Source organism: Hemitrygon akajei, chromosome 25 (genome assembly GCF_048418815.1).
Source record: "Hemitrygon akajei chromosome 25, sHemAka1.3, whole genome shotgun sequence".
Taxonomy (NCBI): domain Eukaryota; kingdom Metazoa; phylum Chordata; class Chondrichthyes; order Myliobatiformes; family Dasyatidae; genus Hemitrygon; species Hemitrygon akajei.
Window position 1 is genome coordinate 31,951,634 of NC_133148.1, and position 17,811 is coordinate 31,969,444.

Below are 17,811 nucleotides of genomic sequence, written 5' to 3' on the forward strand. Positions count from 1 at the left end.
AAGCCATTTTCACCCAAACGGCGGTGGGTGTCCGGAACAGAACAGAAAGGGTCAGAAAGAGAGCTGGAACATGGGAGAGGGAAGTTTTACTTAGAAAGGAAACGACGGGCTGAATGGACGCCTTCTGACTTGAGCACATCAGTCTTACTGCCCAGAAACAGACCCTTCGGCCCAGCTGGTCCGTGCTGACCGAGATGACTCACCTATGCTTGTCCCCTCTGCTCACCTTCTTGCCTCTTAAGGCTGTCACCCCGAGCCCACCAGCAGCAGTTAGCCAGAGATCTCTCTGTCCTGGGCCGAAGGTCCATCAGCCTAGTGGCTTCTGCTCAACGCCAAATCTAGGCCGGGGTTCCCAACCTGAGGTCCGTGGATCCCTCGGTTAATGCTAGGAGTCCATGGCATATATTTAAAAAAAAGTTGGGCGCCCCAGTTCTAGATGAAGGTCCTTCCTCTCCTGGCAAATAAAATCTTTGGGGCTTCTATTGGTGTTCTTGCAGCTCTTGGTTTTACGGGATATGGTTGCTAGCCCCGTGTCCTAACCCTCCTCCATCCACAGCCAATGTGACCATCCTTGGCAGGGTTCCATTTGCCTGTATTTGACGCATATCTCTCTAAAATTCCTATCCGTGTATCACTGAATGTCTCTTAAATGTTCCTGACGTGCCTGTCTCACACATCCCACCCCCATCTATGGTCAACTGTCTGGAAGAAAAAATTGTCCTTTGGGTTGCTCTCAAATCCCTTACCTCTCACCCAAAACCCACGTCCTTTAGTTCTAGTCTCACCCAACCTCAGCTGAAAAAAATGCTGCTGTATTTACTATTGCTATACCTTCGATAGTGTAGTGGTTAGCACAACGCTTTTCAAGTTCACAGGTTCAGTTCCTGCCGCTGCCTGTGAGGAGTTTGTACTTTCTCCCCGTGACCGCGTGCGTTTCCTCCCACAGTCCAAAGACCTACCGGTTGGTAGGTTAACTGGTCATTGTAAATTCTCCAGCAATTAGGCTAGGGTTAAAATCGATTGCCGGGCGGTGTGGCTCAAAGTCTCAATGGAAAAAATTAATAAAAAATCATTTTTGTATCCTTTATCAAATCTTCCCTCATTCTCCTATGGTCCAGGGGGAAAAAAAGAGTCCTAACCATTTCAAACTTTCCCAAAACTCAAGTCCTGGCAACATTCTCCAGCCCTGGGAAAAGAGAGTGTGCATTCACCCTGTCTACAGTATGCCTCTCATGATTTGATACGCCTCCATAAAATCACCCCTCATTCTCTTGCATGTCCAGTGATTAAAATCCCAGCCCGCTCAGCTTCTCTCTCCGTAACTCTGAGCCTCAAATCCCACTGACATCCTCATAAATTTCCTCCACACTCTTTAACAGCATCTTTCCTTTAGCGGGGGACCAAAACTGAACATAATACTCCAAACGCGTCCTCGCCAATGTCGTGTAGAACTGCAATGTAACGTTCCAACTTCTAGACTCTCTGTCCCTAATAGATGGAGACCAACGTGTCAAAACCCTTCGACACCACCCTGTCTACCTGCCCCCGGTTTGTCTGGTTTTCTGATGATTGAAGAGAGTGTGCACTCACCTCCCCCGATGCAGGCACTGTGAACTGCAGCGATGACGGGCTTCGGGCACTACAAGAGAACACAAGGTAAATCTACGGTCAGCAGGCAGGCAGGAGCAGACGTTCTCACACCGTCAGGAGGAGCTCCCGGCAGACGTGCAGGAATTCTCCTGCGCTTTGAGGAGGGATCCGAGTAGGATCTCCTACGCTGACCTGTGCAAAGTACGAGCTTGGGAACAGCGGTCAGAACAAAAAAGAGTCAAGCTTATTGTCATTTAACTATATACATGTATGCCGTCAAGCGAGACAGCTGTTCTCTGGACCAGGGTGTAAAGCACATTAGTACTCATAACACACAATAATTTAAGAAAGTACGGATAAAATCTACATATTAATCACGCAGAAATAAACAAACTGAAGTGCATAAATTGAATATTGTCATGTACAGAACAGATTAACCGGTGACACTTCGAATACGATGTGGCAGGGAGTTCAGAAGCCTCACGGCCTGGGGGAAGAAACTATTTCCCACCCTGACCGTTCTTGTCTTAATGCATCGGAGTCTCCTGCCTGATGGTAGAAAGTCAAAGAGGATGCTGGATGGATGGGTGGGATCCTCGATAATACTAAGGGCCCCGCGTACGCAGCGCTCCTGATAAATGTCCGCGATGGATGGTAGGGAGACCCCTATGATCATCTCAGTCGTTAAGCAGGAAAACAAAGTGAATAACATTATTACAAATATCATTCCAGTGAGGCAACACAGCGCTCCAAGAGGTTGGACATTTTACGCTGGGAGATTTATAACGGAGCAGAATCAGAATTAGGTTTATTATCACCGGCGTATGTTGTGAAATGTATTGGTTTTGCAGCTACAGTACAACACAATACATAATAACAAAACAGTGAATTACAGTAAGTATGTACATACGTGTGTGTGTGTGTTTTGCACTTCTTTTTAAATATAACTTATATATATATAGTATAGTATAGGCATCTGTTAGTCTCGTGAGACCATGGATTTGCGCCTTGGAAGGTTTCCAGGGCGCAGGCCTGGGCAGGGTTGTATGGGAGACCGGCAGTTGCCCAAGCTGCAGGCCTTCCCCTCTCCACACCACCGATGTTGTCCAAGGGAAGGGCACTAGGACCCAAGCAGCTTGGCACCGGTGTCGTCGCAGAGCAATGTGTGGTTAAGTGCCTTGCTAAAGGACACAGCACGCTGCCTCAGCTGAGGCTCGAACCAGTGACCTTCAGATCACTAGACCAACGCCTTAACCACTAGGCCACACGCGTGCGCACACGCGCGCACACACACACACACACACACACACACACACACACACACACACACACACACACACACACACACACACACATACACACGCACACACACATTTAAATTAATTAAGTAGTGCACGAAAGTACTGAGGTAGCGTTCATGGGTTCAATGCTCTACTCTCTCTACACCACGACTGTGCGGCTCAAATGCCATCTATAAATTTGCTGCTGTTGCCATTGTTGGCAGAATCTCAGATGGTGACGGGAAGCCATACAGGAGCGAGATATACCAGCTAGTTGAGTGGTGTCGTAGCAACCACCTTGCATTCAATGTTTGTAAGACCAAAGAGCTGAAGGTGGACTTCAGAAAGGGTAGAACGAGAGAATACAAACCAGTCCTCACAGAGGGATCAGAAGTGGGGAGAGTGAGCAGCTTCAAGTTCCTGGGTGTCAAGATCTCTGAGGACCAGACCCGATCGCAACATATTGATACAGATATAAAGAAGGCAAGACAGCGGCTATATTTCATTCGGAGTTCGAGGAGATTTGGTATGTCATCTAAAACACCTGAAGCCTTCTACAGACGTACCGTAGAGAGCATTCTGACTGGCTGCATCACCGTCTGGTATTGGTGGGTGGGGTAGGGGGACTACTGCAAGTAAGCTGCAGAGAGTTGTAAAATCAGTCAGCTCCATCACGGCCACTAGGCTCCATAATATCCAGGACACCTTCAAGGAGCGGTGCCTCAGGAAGGCGGTGTCCATCATTAAGGACCCCCACCACCCAGGTTGTTCTCATTGCTACCATCAGGTAGGAGGAACAGAAGCCCGAAGACACGCACACCACGATTCAGGAACAGCTTCTTCCCCTCTGCCATCCCATTTCTGAATGGGCACTGAACCCATGAACAGTACCTCACTATTTCTATTAAAATTTATCTTCTGTTTTGCACTACTTATTCTAACTATTTAATATATATATATCTACTGTAATTCAGTTTTTTCTACATTTATCATGTATTGCATTGTACTGATGCCACAAAGCTAACAAATTTCACGCTGGTGATTTTAAACCTGATTCTGATTCTGATTAATAGTAAGTAACTCGCTGTCCCTCTGTGCTAGCAAAGGTAACGCGGGATTGTGGTAGGAGGAGGGTTTGCAGAGATGCTGAGAGAAATATGACTTTGTTGGACAGTGGCATAATGGTTAGCATAACCGTAGCATAACAGTATTTGAGCTCCAGTGATCTGGGTGTAGTTCTACAGCCGTCTGAACAGAGTTTGTTTGTTCTCCCCTCGACATTGTGGATTTGAAAGGTTCAAATGTTCATTTATTATCAAAGTCTGTATACAGTGTACAACTCTGAGATTCGTCTTCTCCAGCTAGCCACGAAACAGTGAAAACTATGGAAGTCGTTCAAAGAAGAAAGTCAAAAACTCATCTTGCAAACGGCCCCCCCCACACAAGAAAAAATAACAAACCCCCCCCCAACACCCCACCGCACAAAAAAACCTAGCGGATTGCACCAAACGGCAACAAAAACATCAAACCCAATCTTTTTCCAAGATGGCGGCGCGACGCATCTTGCAGTGGCCACTCCGGAGCTGATTATCTGCTATTTGTGAAGTGGGGTGCCGTGCGCAATCATAATCGATTGAAAACGGACGTGGGAGCACGGAGGAACATCGGGAAATCTCCAGGAAGACCTTCTTCGTTGCTGCTGCTGCTGTGAGGTCCGGGACTCTGCCGGGAAGAACAGGCCCCCAGTCCTCGGGGTCGCGTTGCCGATGGCCGTTGGCGGGGCTGTCTTAATACGCTCGGCAGAGGATGGTGCTGGGAGAAGCTGTGCTGGAGGGGATGGTCGTTGGCTCGGAGGTTCGATGAACTCGGAGTCCGCTGTGGTCGGGTCGCTTTCGGTGTGTGCTGCATCTGCGAGGCTGGGTTCGACGGAGCTTTCATTGTGTGCTGCGTCTGCGAGGCTGAGTTGGGCGGCGCCGTGGAAGTCCATAGCGGGGGTATTCCCTTCTGCCGCTGGCGTGGGATGGCGAGTCTGTCGGGACCCTGGGGACTTGTGGAAACTGTGTGGTGATTTCTTTTGAACTTATAGTCCTTTAACATCTCTGGACTATTTTTACTGTGCCCATGGTCTGTTTTTTTATCAATTATGCTATTGTTTGCACTGTTGTAACTATATGTTGTAACTATGTGGTTTTGTGCAGGTCTTGTAGCTTTAGTTTTTGGTCTTGTTTGTCTGGTGGATTTGGAGCTCCTTTCCGGGGAACGCTCTAATACGGTAGCGTGATATTAATACGCAGCAGCCTCTCCAGACTCTGGATTGGGGATTGCCAAACGTTATGTGGATTTTCTGGTGTAGTCTGTTTTGTCATATGCTTTTGTGATATCATTCTGGGGGAACGATGTCTCATTTTTTAACTGTACTGCATTTGTGGTTTCTAAATGACAATAAACTGAATCTGAATCTGAAAACCCCAAGCACCCAACCCACTTCCTCGCGAAAAGAAAATAAGAACAGATCGCGCCAAACGGCAACAGGACAGAACAGGCGAAAAACACAGAATGTAAAGAAACTGAAAGAGACCTATTTGAACTACAGTACAGTCCATAGTCCAATCCATGAATCGCAGCCCTTCGGTAATTTCCCCCTACGTTCTAAAGATGTACTGGTTGGTAGGTAAAGTGGTCTCTTTAGAGTGGACGGGCAGCAGGGGCTCACTAAACCAGAAAAGTCTGTTACTGCACTGCGTCTCGAAATAATTGAATTGACTATTACTTACACGTATGTGAGGAGTAAAAATCTTTGCATTACGTCTCCATCTAAATGTGCAATTTATAGTCATTTGTAATAGTGCGTTCAACAGGGCAGTCAATATAGCATTGAAATACAATAGTGTCAGCGTGAATTAATCAGTCTGATGGCCTGGTGGAAGAAGCTGTCCCCGAGCCTGTTGGTCCTGGCTTTTATGCTGCGGTACCGCTTCCCGGATGGTAGCAGCTGGAACAGTTTGTGGTTGGGGTGACTCGGGCCCTTTTGGGCCCTTTTTACACACCTGTCTTTGTAAATGTCCTGAATAGTGGGAAGTTCACAACTACAGATGCGCTGGGCTGCCCGCACCACTCTCTGCAGAGTCCTGCGATTGAGGGAGGTACAGTTCCCATACCAGGCAGTGATGCAGCCAGTCAGGATGCTCTCAATTGTGCCCCTGTAGAAAGTTCTTAGAATTTGGGGGCCCATACCAAACTTCTACATCTGTCTGAGGTGAAAGAGGTGCTGTTGTGCCTTTTTCACCACACAGCCAGTACGTACAGACTACATGAGATCCTCGGTGATGTTTATGCTGAGGAACTTAAAGCTGTTCACCTCTCAACCCCAGATCCACTGACGTCAATAGGGGTTAGCCTGTCTCCATTCCTCCTGTAGTCCACAACCAGCTCCTTTGTTTTTACGACATTGAGGAAGAGGTTGTTTTCTTGACAAATAAATAGACAAAGAAACACATGCCTGTGCATAGTGTGCACTTACTTGTGTATAGTGTGCACATGTGTGCAAGGACGATGAGTGACACGCTCTGGTGTACAGCTCTTGCTGGTGTGGTTTGTGCTGCTTTCCAAAGGCATCTCTAGTTGCCTGAATCATCGGCATTACAAGCTCCCTCTCCTAATGCTCACTGTGGATTCCCTGCTAACGGCGATCGAAGGCTTTACCTTTTCAATCATACTGAAGCTCTCCTGAAACTGGAGGATCTTGTTCCGCAAGTGCCACGCCTTCCGGGCGGTGTCCGTTTCCTCCGACTGCAATATGTCTCCAGCCATGTCCATCAGGTCAATCCCTGCGAACAGTTCACACAATTACTGACTCCAAGCGCCAGTGGCAGATGCAATTTCGACTTTAGCGTTCCAGATGTTTCTATGGGGACATGAGGGGAGGGGTACAGTCTGATGGGACCAGGCAGTTTAAATGGGTCGGCACGGACTGGATGGGCTGAAGGGCCTAGTTCTGTGCTGTCGTTTTCTGTGACCCTATCTGTGTTAATTTCTTCCTAGGGTCGTTCAGCACAGAACCAGTACCGTAGCAGCTAATGCGACACTATTAAGAGTTCTGAGTTCGGTCCCAGCGTCCTCTCTAAGGTGTCTTCGCGCAACCTCCCGGTGGAATGCGTGAGTTTTCCCCAGGAGCTCCGGTTTCCTCCCACAGTCCAAAGATAGGTTAGTTGGTCATTGTAAATGGTCCTGTGATTCGGTTAGGGTTAAATCGGGGCTGTCGGGGGTTCAGCTCAAAGGGCCAACTCCACGCTGGAACTCTAAAGAGAGAATAAGTAAATAAAATAGGCCGGCCTTTTGGCCCACTGAGTCTGGTGCCAACTACTGACTATTGACATTTCTCAAGTGGATCATTAACAGAAAGCAAAGAGGCAAACTCTTGGGGGGGGGGGGGGGGAGTTTGAAGAATTGCAAAAGTTTCAGGGAAAATAACTGTGCCTGGGGTCCTGCATCTACTCCTTTACCCCCCCCCCCACAAAGACGCTGCTCGACCTGCTGAGTTCCTACAGCAGAAATCTTGTTGCTCCAGATTGCAGTGTCTGCCGTCTCTTGTGCCTCCACTAACAGAAAGATCCACCTGCTCTAGTGAGTGAACCCACTGACTGATGAAGAAGTGGGGCCTTCCCCTCACTCCCCCTCTCCAGCCAACGTTTGACCCCCATCGTGTAGATCATTTGGACTTTGATCACATGGCACTGGGAGCTGGCTTGTGCAAACTGTGATTTTTAGATGCTACAAAGCCTGGGATTGTGAAACATGAGGTTTGAATGTTCTGTTTTAAAAGTGGCCTTTCAAACACTATAAGGAATTCATCGCCTGCACTCCTGATTAAACCCCATACCTTTGTTCCCCAGTGGAGTTTTAATAGTGTTTTAATTCATAAACATGAGATTTCCTCTAATAGGTCCCAAAAACCTCTCCAAAGAGAAGGGCAATCAATAAGTGAAAGAAAAACATTTTCGAACAACCAATTCACCCAACTATTATATAGAAACCTTAATAGGCAGGGGACCAGCATTCTGGCAGACAGGTTTGCCACTGCAACACGGATGTGTTTAAACTAAGTAGTGGGGGGGGAGGGGATGAACTGGAAATATAAGGATGGAGTTAAAGGGAAAGTGAAAATAAGAAAAGTTAATAAGGACAACAGAATCAATGGAGTAGAAAGCTCAAGAAAAGATCATACAGTATGGCCAAGTGAAATAGGAATTGATATGAAAGGAGAGGGGAGTACCGAATTAAAAGTATTATATATGAATTGAAGTATAAGGATTAATTAATGTAATTAGTTTTGCTACAGCAAGTGTATGGGACATTGGAAAAAAAGTTGAATTTCTCCATGGGGATGAATAAAGTATCTATCTATCTATCTATCTAAAGTAGATGAGCTTGAGGCTCAGTTGGAAATTGGCAAGTACGATGTTGTGGGAATAACTGAGACATGGCTTCAAGCGGACAGGGCCTGGGAAATTAATATTCAAGGATATACATCTTATCGAAAGGACGGACTGACTGGCAGAGGGGGTGGGGTGGCTCTGTTAGTGAGGAATGATATTCAGTCCCTTGCGAGGGGGGGACATAGAATCTGGGGATGTAGAGTCAGTATGGATAGAACTAAGAAATTCTAAGGGTAGAAAGACCCTAATGGGAGTTATCTACAGGCCCCCAAACAGCAGTCTGGATGTAGGGTGTAAGTTGAAAGAAGAGTTAAAATTGGCATGTCGCAAAGGTAATGATACAGTTGTCATGGGGGATTTCAACCATCAGAATGGTACTGGACCCCAAGAAAGGGAGTTTGTGGAGTGCCTCCGAGATGGATTCTTAGAACAGCTTGTACTGGAGCCTACCAGGGAGAAGGCAATTCTAGATTTAGTGTTGTGCAATGAACCGGATTTGATCAGGGACCTCGAGGTAAAGGAACCATAGGAGGTAGTGACCATAATATGATACGTTTTATCCTACAATTTGAGAAGGAGAAGGGAAAATCAGATGTGTCAGTATTATAGTTGAACAAAGGGAACTATGGAACTATGAGGGAGGAGCTGGCCAAAGTTCAATGGAACAATACCCTAGCAGGGAAGACAGTGGAACAAAAATGGCAGGTATTTCTGGGAATAATGCAGAAGGTGCAGGATCGGTTCATTCCAAAGAAGAAGAAAGATCCTAAGGGGAGTAAGGGGTGGCCGTGGCTGACGAGGGAAGTAAAGGGCAGTATAAAAATAAAAGAGAGGCAGTATAACATAGCAAAGATGAGCGGGAAACCGGAGGACTGGGAAGCTTTTAAAGAGCAACAGAAGATAACAAAAAAGGCATTACGCCAAGAAAATATGAGGTACGAAGGTAAACTAGCCAAGAATATAAAGGAGGATAGTAAAAGTTTCTTTAAGTATGTGAATAGCAAAAAAGTAGTTGAGACCAAAATTGGGCCATTGAAGACAGAAATGGGTGAATTTATTATGGGGAACAAGGAAATGGCAGATGAGTTGAACAGGTGCTTTGGATCTGTCTTCACTAGGGAAGACACAAACAATCTCCCAGATATAATAGTGGCCAAAGGAACTAGGGTAAAGGATGAACTGAAGGAAATTTATATTAGGCAAGGAACGGTGTTGGATAGACTGTTGAGCCTGAAGGCTGATAAGTCCCCGGGACCTGATGGTCTGCATCCCAGGGTACTTAAAGAGGTGGCTCTAAAAATCATGGACGCATTGGTAATCATTTTCCAATGTTCTATAGATTTAGGAACAGTTCCTGCTGATTGGAGGGTGGCTAATGTTGTCCCACGTTTCAAGAAAGGAGGGAGAGAGAAAACAGGGAATTATAGACCGGTTAGTCTGACGTCAGTGGTGGGAAAGATGCTGGAGTCAATTATAAAAGAGGAAATTACAACACATTTGGATAGCAGTAGAAGGATCAGTCCGAGTCAGCATGGATTTATGAAGGGAAAATCATGCTTGACTAATCTTCTGGAGTTTTTTGAGGATGTAACTATGAAAATGGACAAGGGAGAGCCAGTGGATGTAGTGTACCTGGACTTCCAGAAAGCTTTGGATAAAGTCCCACATAGGAAATTAGTGGGCAAAATTAGGGCACATGGTATTGGGGGCAGAGTACTGACATGGATTGAAAATTGGCTGGCTGACAGGAAACAATGAGTAGTGATTAACGGGTCCCTTTCAGAATGGCAGGCTGTGACCAGTGGGGTACCGCAAGGTTCGGTGCTGGGACCGCAGCTGTTTACAATATACATTAATGATTTAGATGAAGGGATTAAAAGTAACATTAGCAAATTTGCTGATGACACAAAGCTGTGTGGCAGTGTGAAATGTCAGGAGGATGTTATGAGAATGCAGGGTGACTTGGACAGGTTGGGTGAGTGGGCAAATGTATGGCAGATGCAGTTTAATGTGGATAAATGTGAGGTTATCCACTTTGGTGGCAAGAACAGGAAGGCAGATTACTATCTAAATGGAGTCAAGTTAGGAAAAGGGGAAGTACAATGAGATCTAGGTGTACTTGTACATCAGTCAATGAAAGCAAGCATGCAGGTACAGCAGGCAATGAAGAAAGTTAATGGCATGCTGGCTTTTATAACAAGAGGAATTGAGTATAGGAGTAAAGAGGTCCTTCTGCAGCTGTACAGGGCCCTGGTGAGACCCCACCTGGAGTATTGTGTGCAGTTTTGGTCTCCAAATTTGAGGAAGGACATTCTTGCTATTGAGGGAGTGCAGCGTAGGTTCACAAGGTTAATTCCCGGAATGGCGGGACTGTCATATGTTGAAAGATTGGAGCAACTGGGCTTGTATACACTGGAATTTAGAAGGATGAGAGGGGATCTGATTGAAACATATAAGATTATTAAGGGATTGGACACAGTGGAGGCAGGAAGCATGTTCCCGCTGATGGGTGAGTCCAGAACTAGAGGCCACAGTTTAAGAATCAGGGGTAGGCCATTTAGAACAGAGATGCAGAAAAACTTTTTCACCCAGAGAGTGGTGGATATGTGGAATGCTCTGCCCCAGAAAGCAGTGGAGGCCAAGTCTCTGGATGCATTCAAGAGAGAGTTAGATAGAGCTCTTATAGATAGCAGAGTCGAGGGATATGGGGAGAGGGCAGGAACGGGGTACTGATTGTGTATGTTCAGCCATGATCACAGTGAATGGCGGTGCTGGCTAGAAGGGCCGAATGGCCTACTCCTGCACCTACTGTCTATTGTCTATTGAGGCTATTCAAGTCATCAAATCTATCTTAAAGCAATCGCTTTCCCCCCACATTTCCTTATAAACTTTTCTACCTCCTACTCAGGATCCAGACATGACTGCCCCAGTTAGGCCCATTGTATCTACCGGCTCCTGCATTTCACGTCCACATTTCTCAACTCCGTGTTGTCCCCTTTGACCCAGTCCCTTCCCACCTACATCCATGACACTTCACAAGATCTCCCATCACTTTCCACCACAGACATCCAATCCCTTTACGCTTCCATCCCCCATCAGGAAGGCCTTGAAGCTCTCCACTTCTTTCCTGACCCAACTCGATTCCCTCCGTTACCACCCACCTCTGTATGGCAGAACTGGTTCTCACCCGCAACACTTCCCTCCTCCCACTCTCTCCAAACCAGAGGCGCAGCCACGGGCACTCGCAAAGGCTCCACCTCTGCCTGCCTTTTCATCAGCTACATACATAGAAGAGTCCACGATCCAACCCTACACCGGTAATGCTCTGCTACTTTGATGACTGCATTGGTGCTGCTTCCCGCACCCATGCAGGGCTCGCCAATTTCAACATCATTGCCTCCAACTTCCACCCTGCCCTCAAACTTATTTGGTTCACCTGACACCTCTCTCCCCTCTCTCGATCTCCCTGCCTCCATCTCTGCAGACAGATTGCCTACTGACGTCTTTTGTGAACCCACCGACTCCCACGGTCACCTCGACCCTACATCCCTCTTCCCATCCTGTCACTTCTAAAAATGCTATTCTCTTCTCCCAGTTCCTCTGTCTTTGCCGCATCTGCCAGTTGTGCCTCTCCCCCTACTTATTCTGCAGTCTGCCCCCTTCCTTTCCAGTCCTGATGTAGGGTCTCTTCATGTTAGCTCTTCATTTCCCTCCATAGATGACCTACTGAGTCCCTCCAGTGTTTTGTGCGTGTTGCTCTTGTGTTTCTCTATAACCTACTCTCTTTCAAATGCTCATTTAATCCACCATGATCCTCCTACACCAGGTCATCAGGAAGTGGGAGCTCCCAGTAGAAACCCATATGGTCACGGGAGGAACTTGCCCACTCCATACAGACAGCAGCCGAGGTCAGGATCGAACCGGGGGTGGATCTGGAGCTGTGACACAGAGCTTTAGCTGCTCCATGCATAACCATGAACTTGCAGGAAGTTCTGGAATCTGTGCCCACAAATGAGAATTCGACGCCCTCACAGTTCCTCTGAGTCAAACCTCACATACAACCGAGGTATAGGGAAAGGTTGAAATGGGGTGAGACCATAAGACATAGGAGCAAAAGTAGGCCTTTCGGCCCATCGAGTCTGCTCCGCCATTCAGTCATGGGCTGATACAATTCTTCCAGTCATCTCCACTCCCCTGACTTCTCCCCATACCCTTTGATGCCCCGGCCAATCAAGAATCTATCTACCTCTGCCTTGATTTTTTAGAGATATACAAAATTATGACGGGGATAGTTAGGGCCATTCCACTAGGGTTTTGTGAGACCAGAACGAGAGAGCATAGGTCAAGGGTAAAAGGTGAAACATCTATCTATTTACTATTTGACATACAAAATGGGACGAGCTCTACTGGCCCTTTGAGCCCTGCTGCTCAGCAATCCCCCGATTTAATCCTAGCCTAATCTCAGGATAGTTCGCAATGACCAATTAACCTACCAGCCGGTACGCCTTTGGATTGTGGGAGGAAACCGGAGCACCCGGAGGAAACCCAGGCAGTCCACGGGGAGAGCGTACAAGCCGAGAAGAAAATAGAACCTGAGGGGGGACATCTTCACTCAAGAGGGAGGTGCGAGTGTGGAGCGAGCCGCCGGCGGGGATGCTGGATGGGGGTCTGACTGCAACATTTAAGAGAAGTTTGGATAAATGCATGAATGGGAGGGGTATGAAGGGCTATGGTCCAGGTGTGGGTTATTGGGACTAGGCAGAATGATAGCTTGGCACGGACTAGATGGGCTGAAGGGCCTGTTTCTGTGCTGTAGAGCCCCATGACTCAAAGTGGGTGACACACACTTTGTTACCCAGCGTACAGAACATCCACATCAAGGAATGAAACCACATTTTGCAGTTGGGTGATAATGGAGCCTGACCTCCAAGAGGTCGTAGGGTTTGGAGGCTCGTGTGCCTCAATGACCCGGAGAGCTACGGTGGTTGGAGTCAGGGCTTTATACTTTAGCTCTTGGTAGGGTCACCCATGCCAAACAGGTCAAAGGGTAAAGGCCAGACTAAGAGTGGTCCACCGGTCCTCCAGGTTTGGGGGTTCAGCTCAGGGTGAACATCCCCGACAGGTCAAAAACAAAATTGTTATGGAAACAGCGATGGAGAATCCTTCTACATCTGAGTGTGACGGTATTCCTGAGTCTCCACCCGGGACTTGCATGGCTGACAGTAGCGAAAATCCAGAGGAAGCTACTGACACGATGAAGGAAGCCCTGAACACCGCCAAGACCAAGCACATGATGAGACGAAAGGCCAATTCCATCATCAAGCACGGCATTGGACCCCTGAAGGGCGGAGGAAACGCAGCCCACCAAAGACAACTTGGCGCCGTGGCGTAGAGGCAGAAGTGAGGACCCTGAACCACGCCTGGGGCACAATAGAGAAGATAGTCAAGGACAGGCAGAGATGGAGGACCTTCATTGCTGCACTAAATGCCAGCGGTGTAACGGGCAGTAAGTAATGGAGCCTGAATTATGTGTTTGCGTGCACCCTTAACGCCTGGCGGAGTCGTCGGGGCGCCGTCGTGACAAGCTTTTTTGGCGATTGCTCATCGTACGGCGTGTCCTGGGCACCTGAAACCTGGCGGAGCCCGTCCCTCTCCGGGTTTTTGGAGCCGGCCGGATTCGAACTCGGGAGCCTTCGCTCCAAAGTCCGGCGCTGATGCCACTACGCCACCAGCCGGCCTAGGAATAATGTATTTAGTCACAATTAAAGTCACTCAGCCCATCAATCTGGGCATACCATGGTCAACATAAACATGGACTTTCACACAGCCTGCACTGTATCTTGTACAGTGACTAAGGTCACGCTTACCTGCGGAGAATATTGGACCAGCTCCTGATATCACGACGACTCTGCAATCCCTGTCCTGGGCTACTTGAGTGAAGCATTCCACCATCTCTCTGTTGGATCAAGACAACGTTGTTAGGGCTTTCACTTCCAATGACTGATGGAAAAGACCTTGAGTGATTTCAGCCATGGAACACTACAGCATGGTACAGGTCCCACAGCCCACAATGTTGTGCTGACCTTTATAACCTACTCTGACTTAAAATGACGACAGTGCCGCCAGTTCTCAAGTCGGAGAAAGTTGAAATAAAAAGCGACGCTGCAGACTGTAGCACCGGAAGAGCGAACCGTCAGTCTCCACTCCCGACGTGGCAGGAGTGGTACCTCTCTCTCCCTCGTTTGTATAAGAGAGAGTGAGAGACAGAGAGTGAGTGAGTGAGATATAGAGTGACTGAGAGATAGTGAGTAAGAGAGAGAGTGAGAGATTGAGTGAGAGAGAGTGAGAGTGAGAGAGAGTGAGTGAGTGAGAGATTGAGTGAGAGAGAGAGAGTGAGTGAGAGATAGAGCAAGAGTGAGAGAGAGATATAGAGTGAGTGAGAGAGAGATAGAGTGAGTGAGAGAGTGAGAGAGAGTGAGTGAGAGATAGAGATAGAGTGAGTGAGTGAGACATAGAGTGAGAGAGAGAGTGAGTGAGAGATAGAGCGAGAGTGAGAGAGATAGAGTGAGTGAGAGAGAGATAGAGTGAGTGAGAGAGAGAGTGAGAGAGAGTGAGTGAGAGGTAGAGCGAGAGTGAGAGAGAGATAGAGTGAGTAAGAGAGAGAGTGAGAGTGAGTGAGAGATAGAGCGAGAGTGAGAGAGAGATAGTGAGTGAGTGAGAGATTGAGAGAGAGTGAGAGTGAGATTGAGTGAGAGAGAGATAGAGTGTGAGAGAGAGAGTGATAGAGTGAGTGAGTGAGATAGAGTGAGTGAATGAGTGAGAGAGAGATAGAGTGAGTGAGTGAGATTGAGTGAGAGAGAGAGAGAAAGAGAGAATAAGTGTGTGTGAAAGAGAGGGAGAGAGTGGGGAGGAGGGGGAAGGGGAGAGCAGGTCCAAAGACATACCTATCGGTTAGCAAGTTAACTGGTCGTTGTAAATTGTCCCATGATTAGACTGGCGGGGGGGTAGCATAACACTTGATAGTACAGGTGACCCGGGTTCGATCCCTGCTGCTGCTTGTAAGGATTTGTACGTTCTCCCCCATGACTACCTGGGTTTCCTCCAGGTGCTCCGGTTTCACTTGGTAGGTGAATTGGGCTAGCATTAAATTGGGGGACTGCTGGGCAGCACAGTTCAAAGGGCCAGAAGGGCCTGTTCCAAGCTGTATGCCGACCGATAAAAGAACGCTGAGAAGAGGTCATCCCTGCTGGCTGAGGAAGGTGCTTTCAACCAGCGATTCAAGGAGTGCCCTTTGCACAGGTAGCGCACGAGGTCCCGTTAAGAAGTGTGCAACTAGTGTTACAATGAGAGCACAATAAAACGGGAGATAATCAACACTCGGCAAGCTGCCGATGGCAGTGAAAGGCCATTGTTGCGGAGATCCCTTTAAACAATAATCTGGTCTACATCAAGGACCCGTAGCAGTGAGTGGCTGGCACTACATCGAGGTTCTATAAACAGTAAGAGGGTCAGTGCTACACCTAAGTCACTTTGCACATTTGGACGGAGATGTAATGTAAAGATTTTTACTCCTCATGTATATGAAGGATGTAAGTAATCAAGTCAAGTCAATTCAAATCAATTCAAGTCAATTCAGGTAAATTCAATTCAAGTCAAGTCAATTCAAATCAAGCCAAGTCAAATCAATTCAATTCGAGCAGGACCAAATTATGAGGAATTTTCTTCAGCCAGACAGTGATGAATCTACGGAATTTGTTGCCACACAGAACAATGGAGGAAGTCACTGGGAGTATTTAAGACAAGGTTCGATAGATTTTTTTTTGATTGATAAGGCAGTTTAAGGGTTACAGGGAGAAGGAAATCAGTGATGGTTGAATGACAGGGCAGATCTGATGGGCTGAATGGCCTAAACCTGCTCCCGCGTCTTATGGATTACACTGACGTCACTTTAGGCAGCAGGTGCCCAGACCCGATTCCTCAAACACAGAGCAGTAGATGGAAGGCAACCTCCAAAGGGTTCTGTTCATCGCGTTCCTCTTCTCAGGCCTGTTCAGTTCCACGTGCAGCACGCTGTCCCTCACCCCCATCACGCGCAGGCTCTCGAACTTGTACGAGGGCGCTGCATTCCGAGCCTCCGCCGACATGCTCCGCACCCACCCTTGCAGAGCCCCCGATAGTCTGCCTGCAGATTATAAAGGAGAGAGAGAGAGAGAGAGCAGAATGGGACAAATGTTAACGCACTGGAATTTAAGGCCACCGACTCTCCCCACTGTCTGACACTATTTATTATTATTTGACATTATTTACTTTTAATTATTTAGCATTCCATCGTGAAATTGACCTTTCTGGTCCTTCGAGCTGCTCCACCCAGCGCCCGCGACCACCCTTAATTAACCCTAACACACCCACTAACCTTCCGACCAGTACATCTTTGGACGGTGGGAGGGAACTGGAGCACTGCGGGAAGGCTGTCAGAATTTATTTACTGAGGAACAGGTGGCCCTCTGAGCCCCGCCACCACAGCTCGGGGTGTCCGGGTCGAGAGTTCAATTCCGACGCCCTCCATAAGCAAGTTTGTACGTTCTCACCCGTGACCGCATGGGTTTCCTCCCACAGTCCAAAGACTCATGATTAGGTTAAATCGGGGGCCGCCGGGCGGCACAGCTCCAAGGCACCGAAGAGCCTGTTCGGCATTGTATCTCGATAAATAAACAGATAACTGTTGGGAGTCAGGACTGAAAATGCTTCCGGGGAATTGAGCTGAGGAGCCAGGATTCAGAGCTGAGAGAAATCTACCAGTCAGGAAGATCACAGTCTGCTCCCTTCTCGAGGCCCACTGCCCGTGGAACTAGTCAAATCTGAAGTTCTCCCCGTCCCACTTGGAGTACTGAGTAGGGGATGGAGATACGCCTCTACCAAAGGAGGTATAAGGCACTCCTTCCCTCCACTAGCCTGCAGGTCACTCTTGGGCAAGGTGTAGCACCTGCTTAGCCCCCGACCAGGATCCTGTGAACCCATGGGAGCAGGTGGTGGATAGTCGTACGAGATCACAAGTCCTGGTTATGCGACCACTGACACCAGGCCGACAATCTCTGAAGAGTACTGATAATGGCTGGGGGGTCACCCGTCTTGTAAAGACACTGCCCCAGAAGAAGACAATGGCAAACCGCTTCTGTGGAAAAAATTTGCCGAAAACAAACACGGTCATGGAGCGACCGTGACCGCCCACGTCATACGAGACTGCAATTAACGACCAAACCACTGTGTACAGTTACAGGACGTAGAGGATTAAGAGAGGTTCACTAGGATGCTGTCTGGACTTGAGGACGTGAGCTACAAGGAAAAGTGGGACAAAATTAGGTTGTTTTCTCCTGAGCGTCAGACCTGATAAGATGAGGAGGGATAGTGTAGACAGAGTCTATTTCTGAGTAGAAATGTCAAATACTGGGGAAGGTTTGGATCGAAGGACTCTTTTTGATTCAGAATGTTGTTGGATAATTTGTGTT

At 47.8% G+C, this 17,811-nt stretch overlaps 1 protein-coding gene across 1 annotated transcript in view; it reads right to left on the minus strand.

The window, feature by feature from the left end:
- ech1 (enoyl CoA hydratase 1, peroxisomal) overlaps positions 1–17,811 on the minus strand; it is a 44,298-nt gene that overhangs the window by 21,351 nt on the left and 5,136 nt on the right. Inside the window, exons 2-5 of the mRNA XM_073028875.1 lie at positions 16,313–16,487; positions 14,173–14,261; positions 6,573–6,697; positions 1,517–1,639 (exon numbers count right to left, since the gene is read on the minus strand). Coding sequence (XP_072884976.1) covers positions 1,517–1,639; positions 6,573–6,697; positions 14,173–14,261; positions 16,313–16,487 — 512 coding nt within the window. The remainder of the gene's footprint in view (positions 1–1,516; positions 1,640–6,572; positions 6,698–14,172; positions 14,262–16,312; positions 16,488–17,811) is intronic.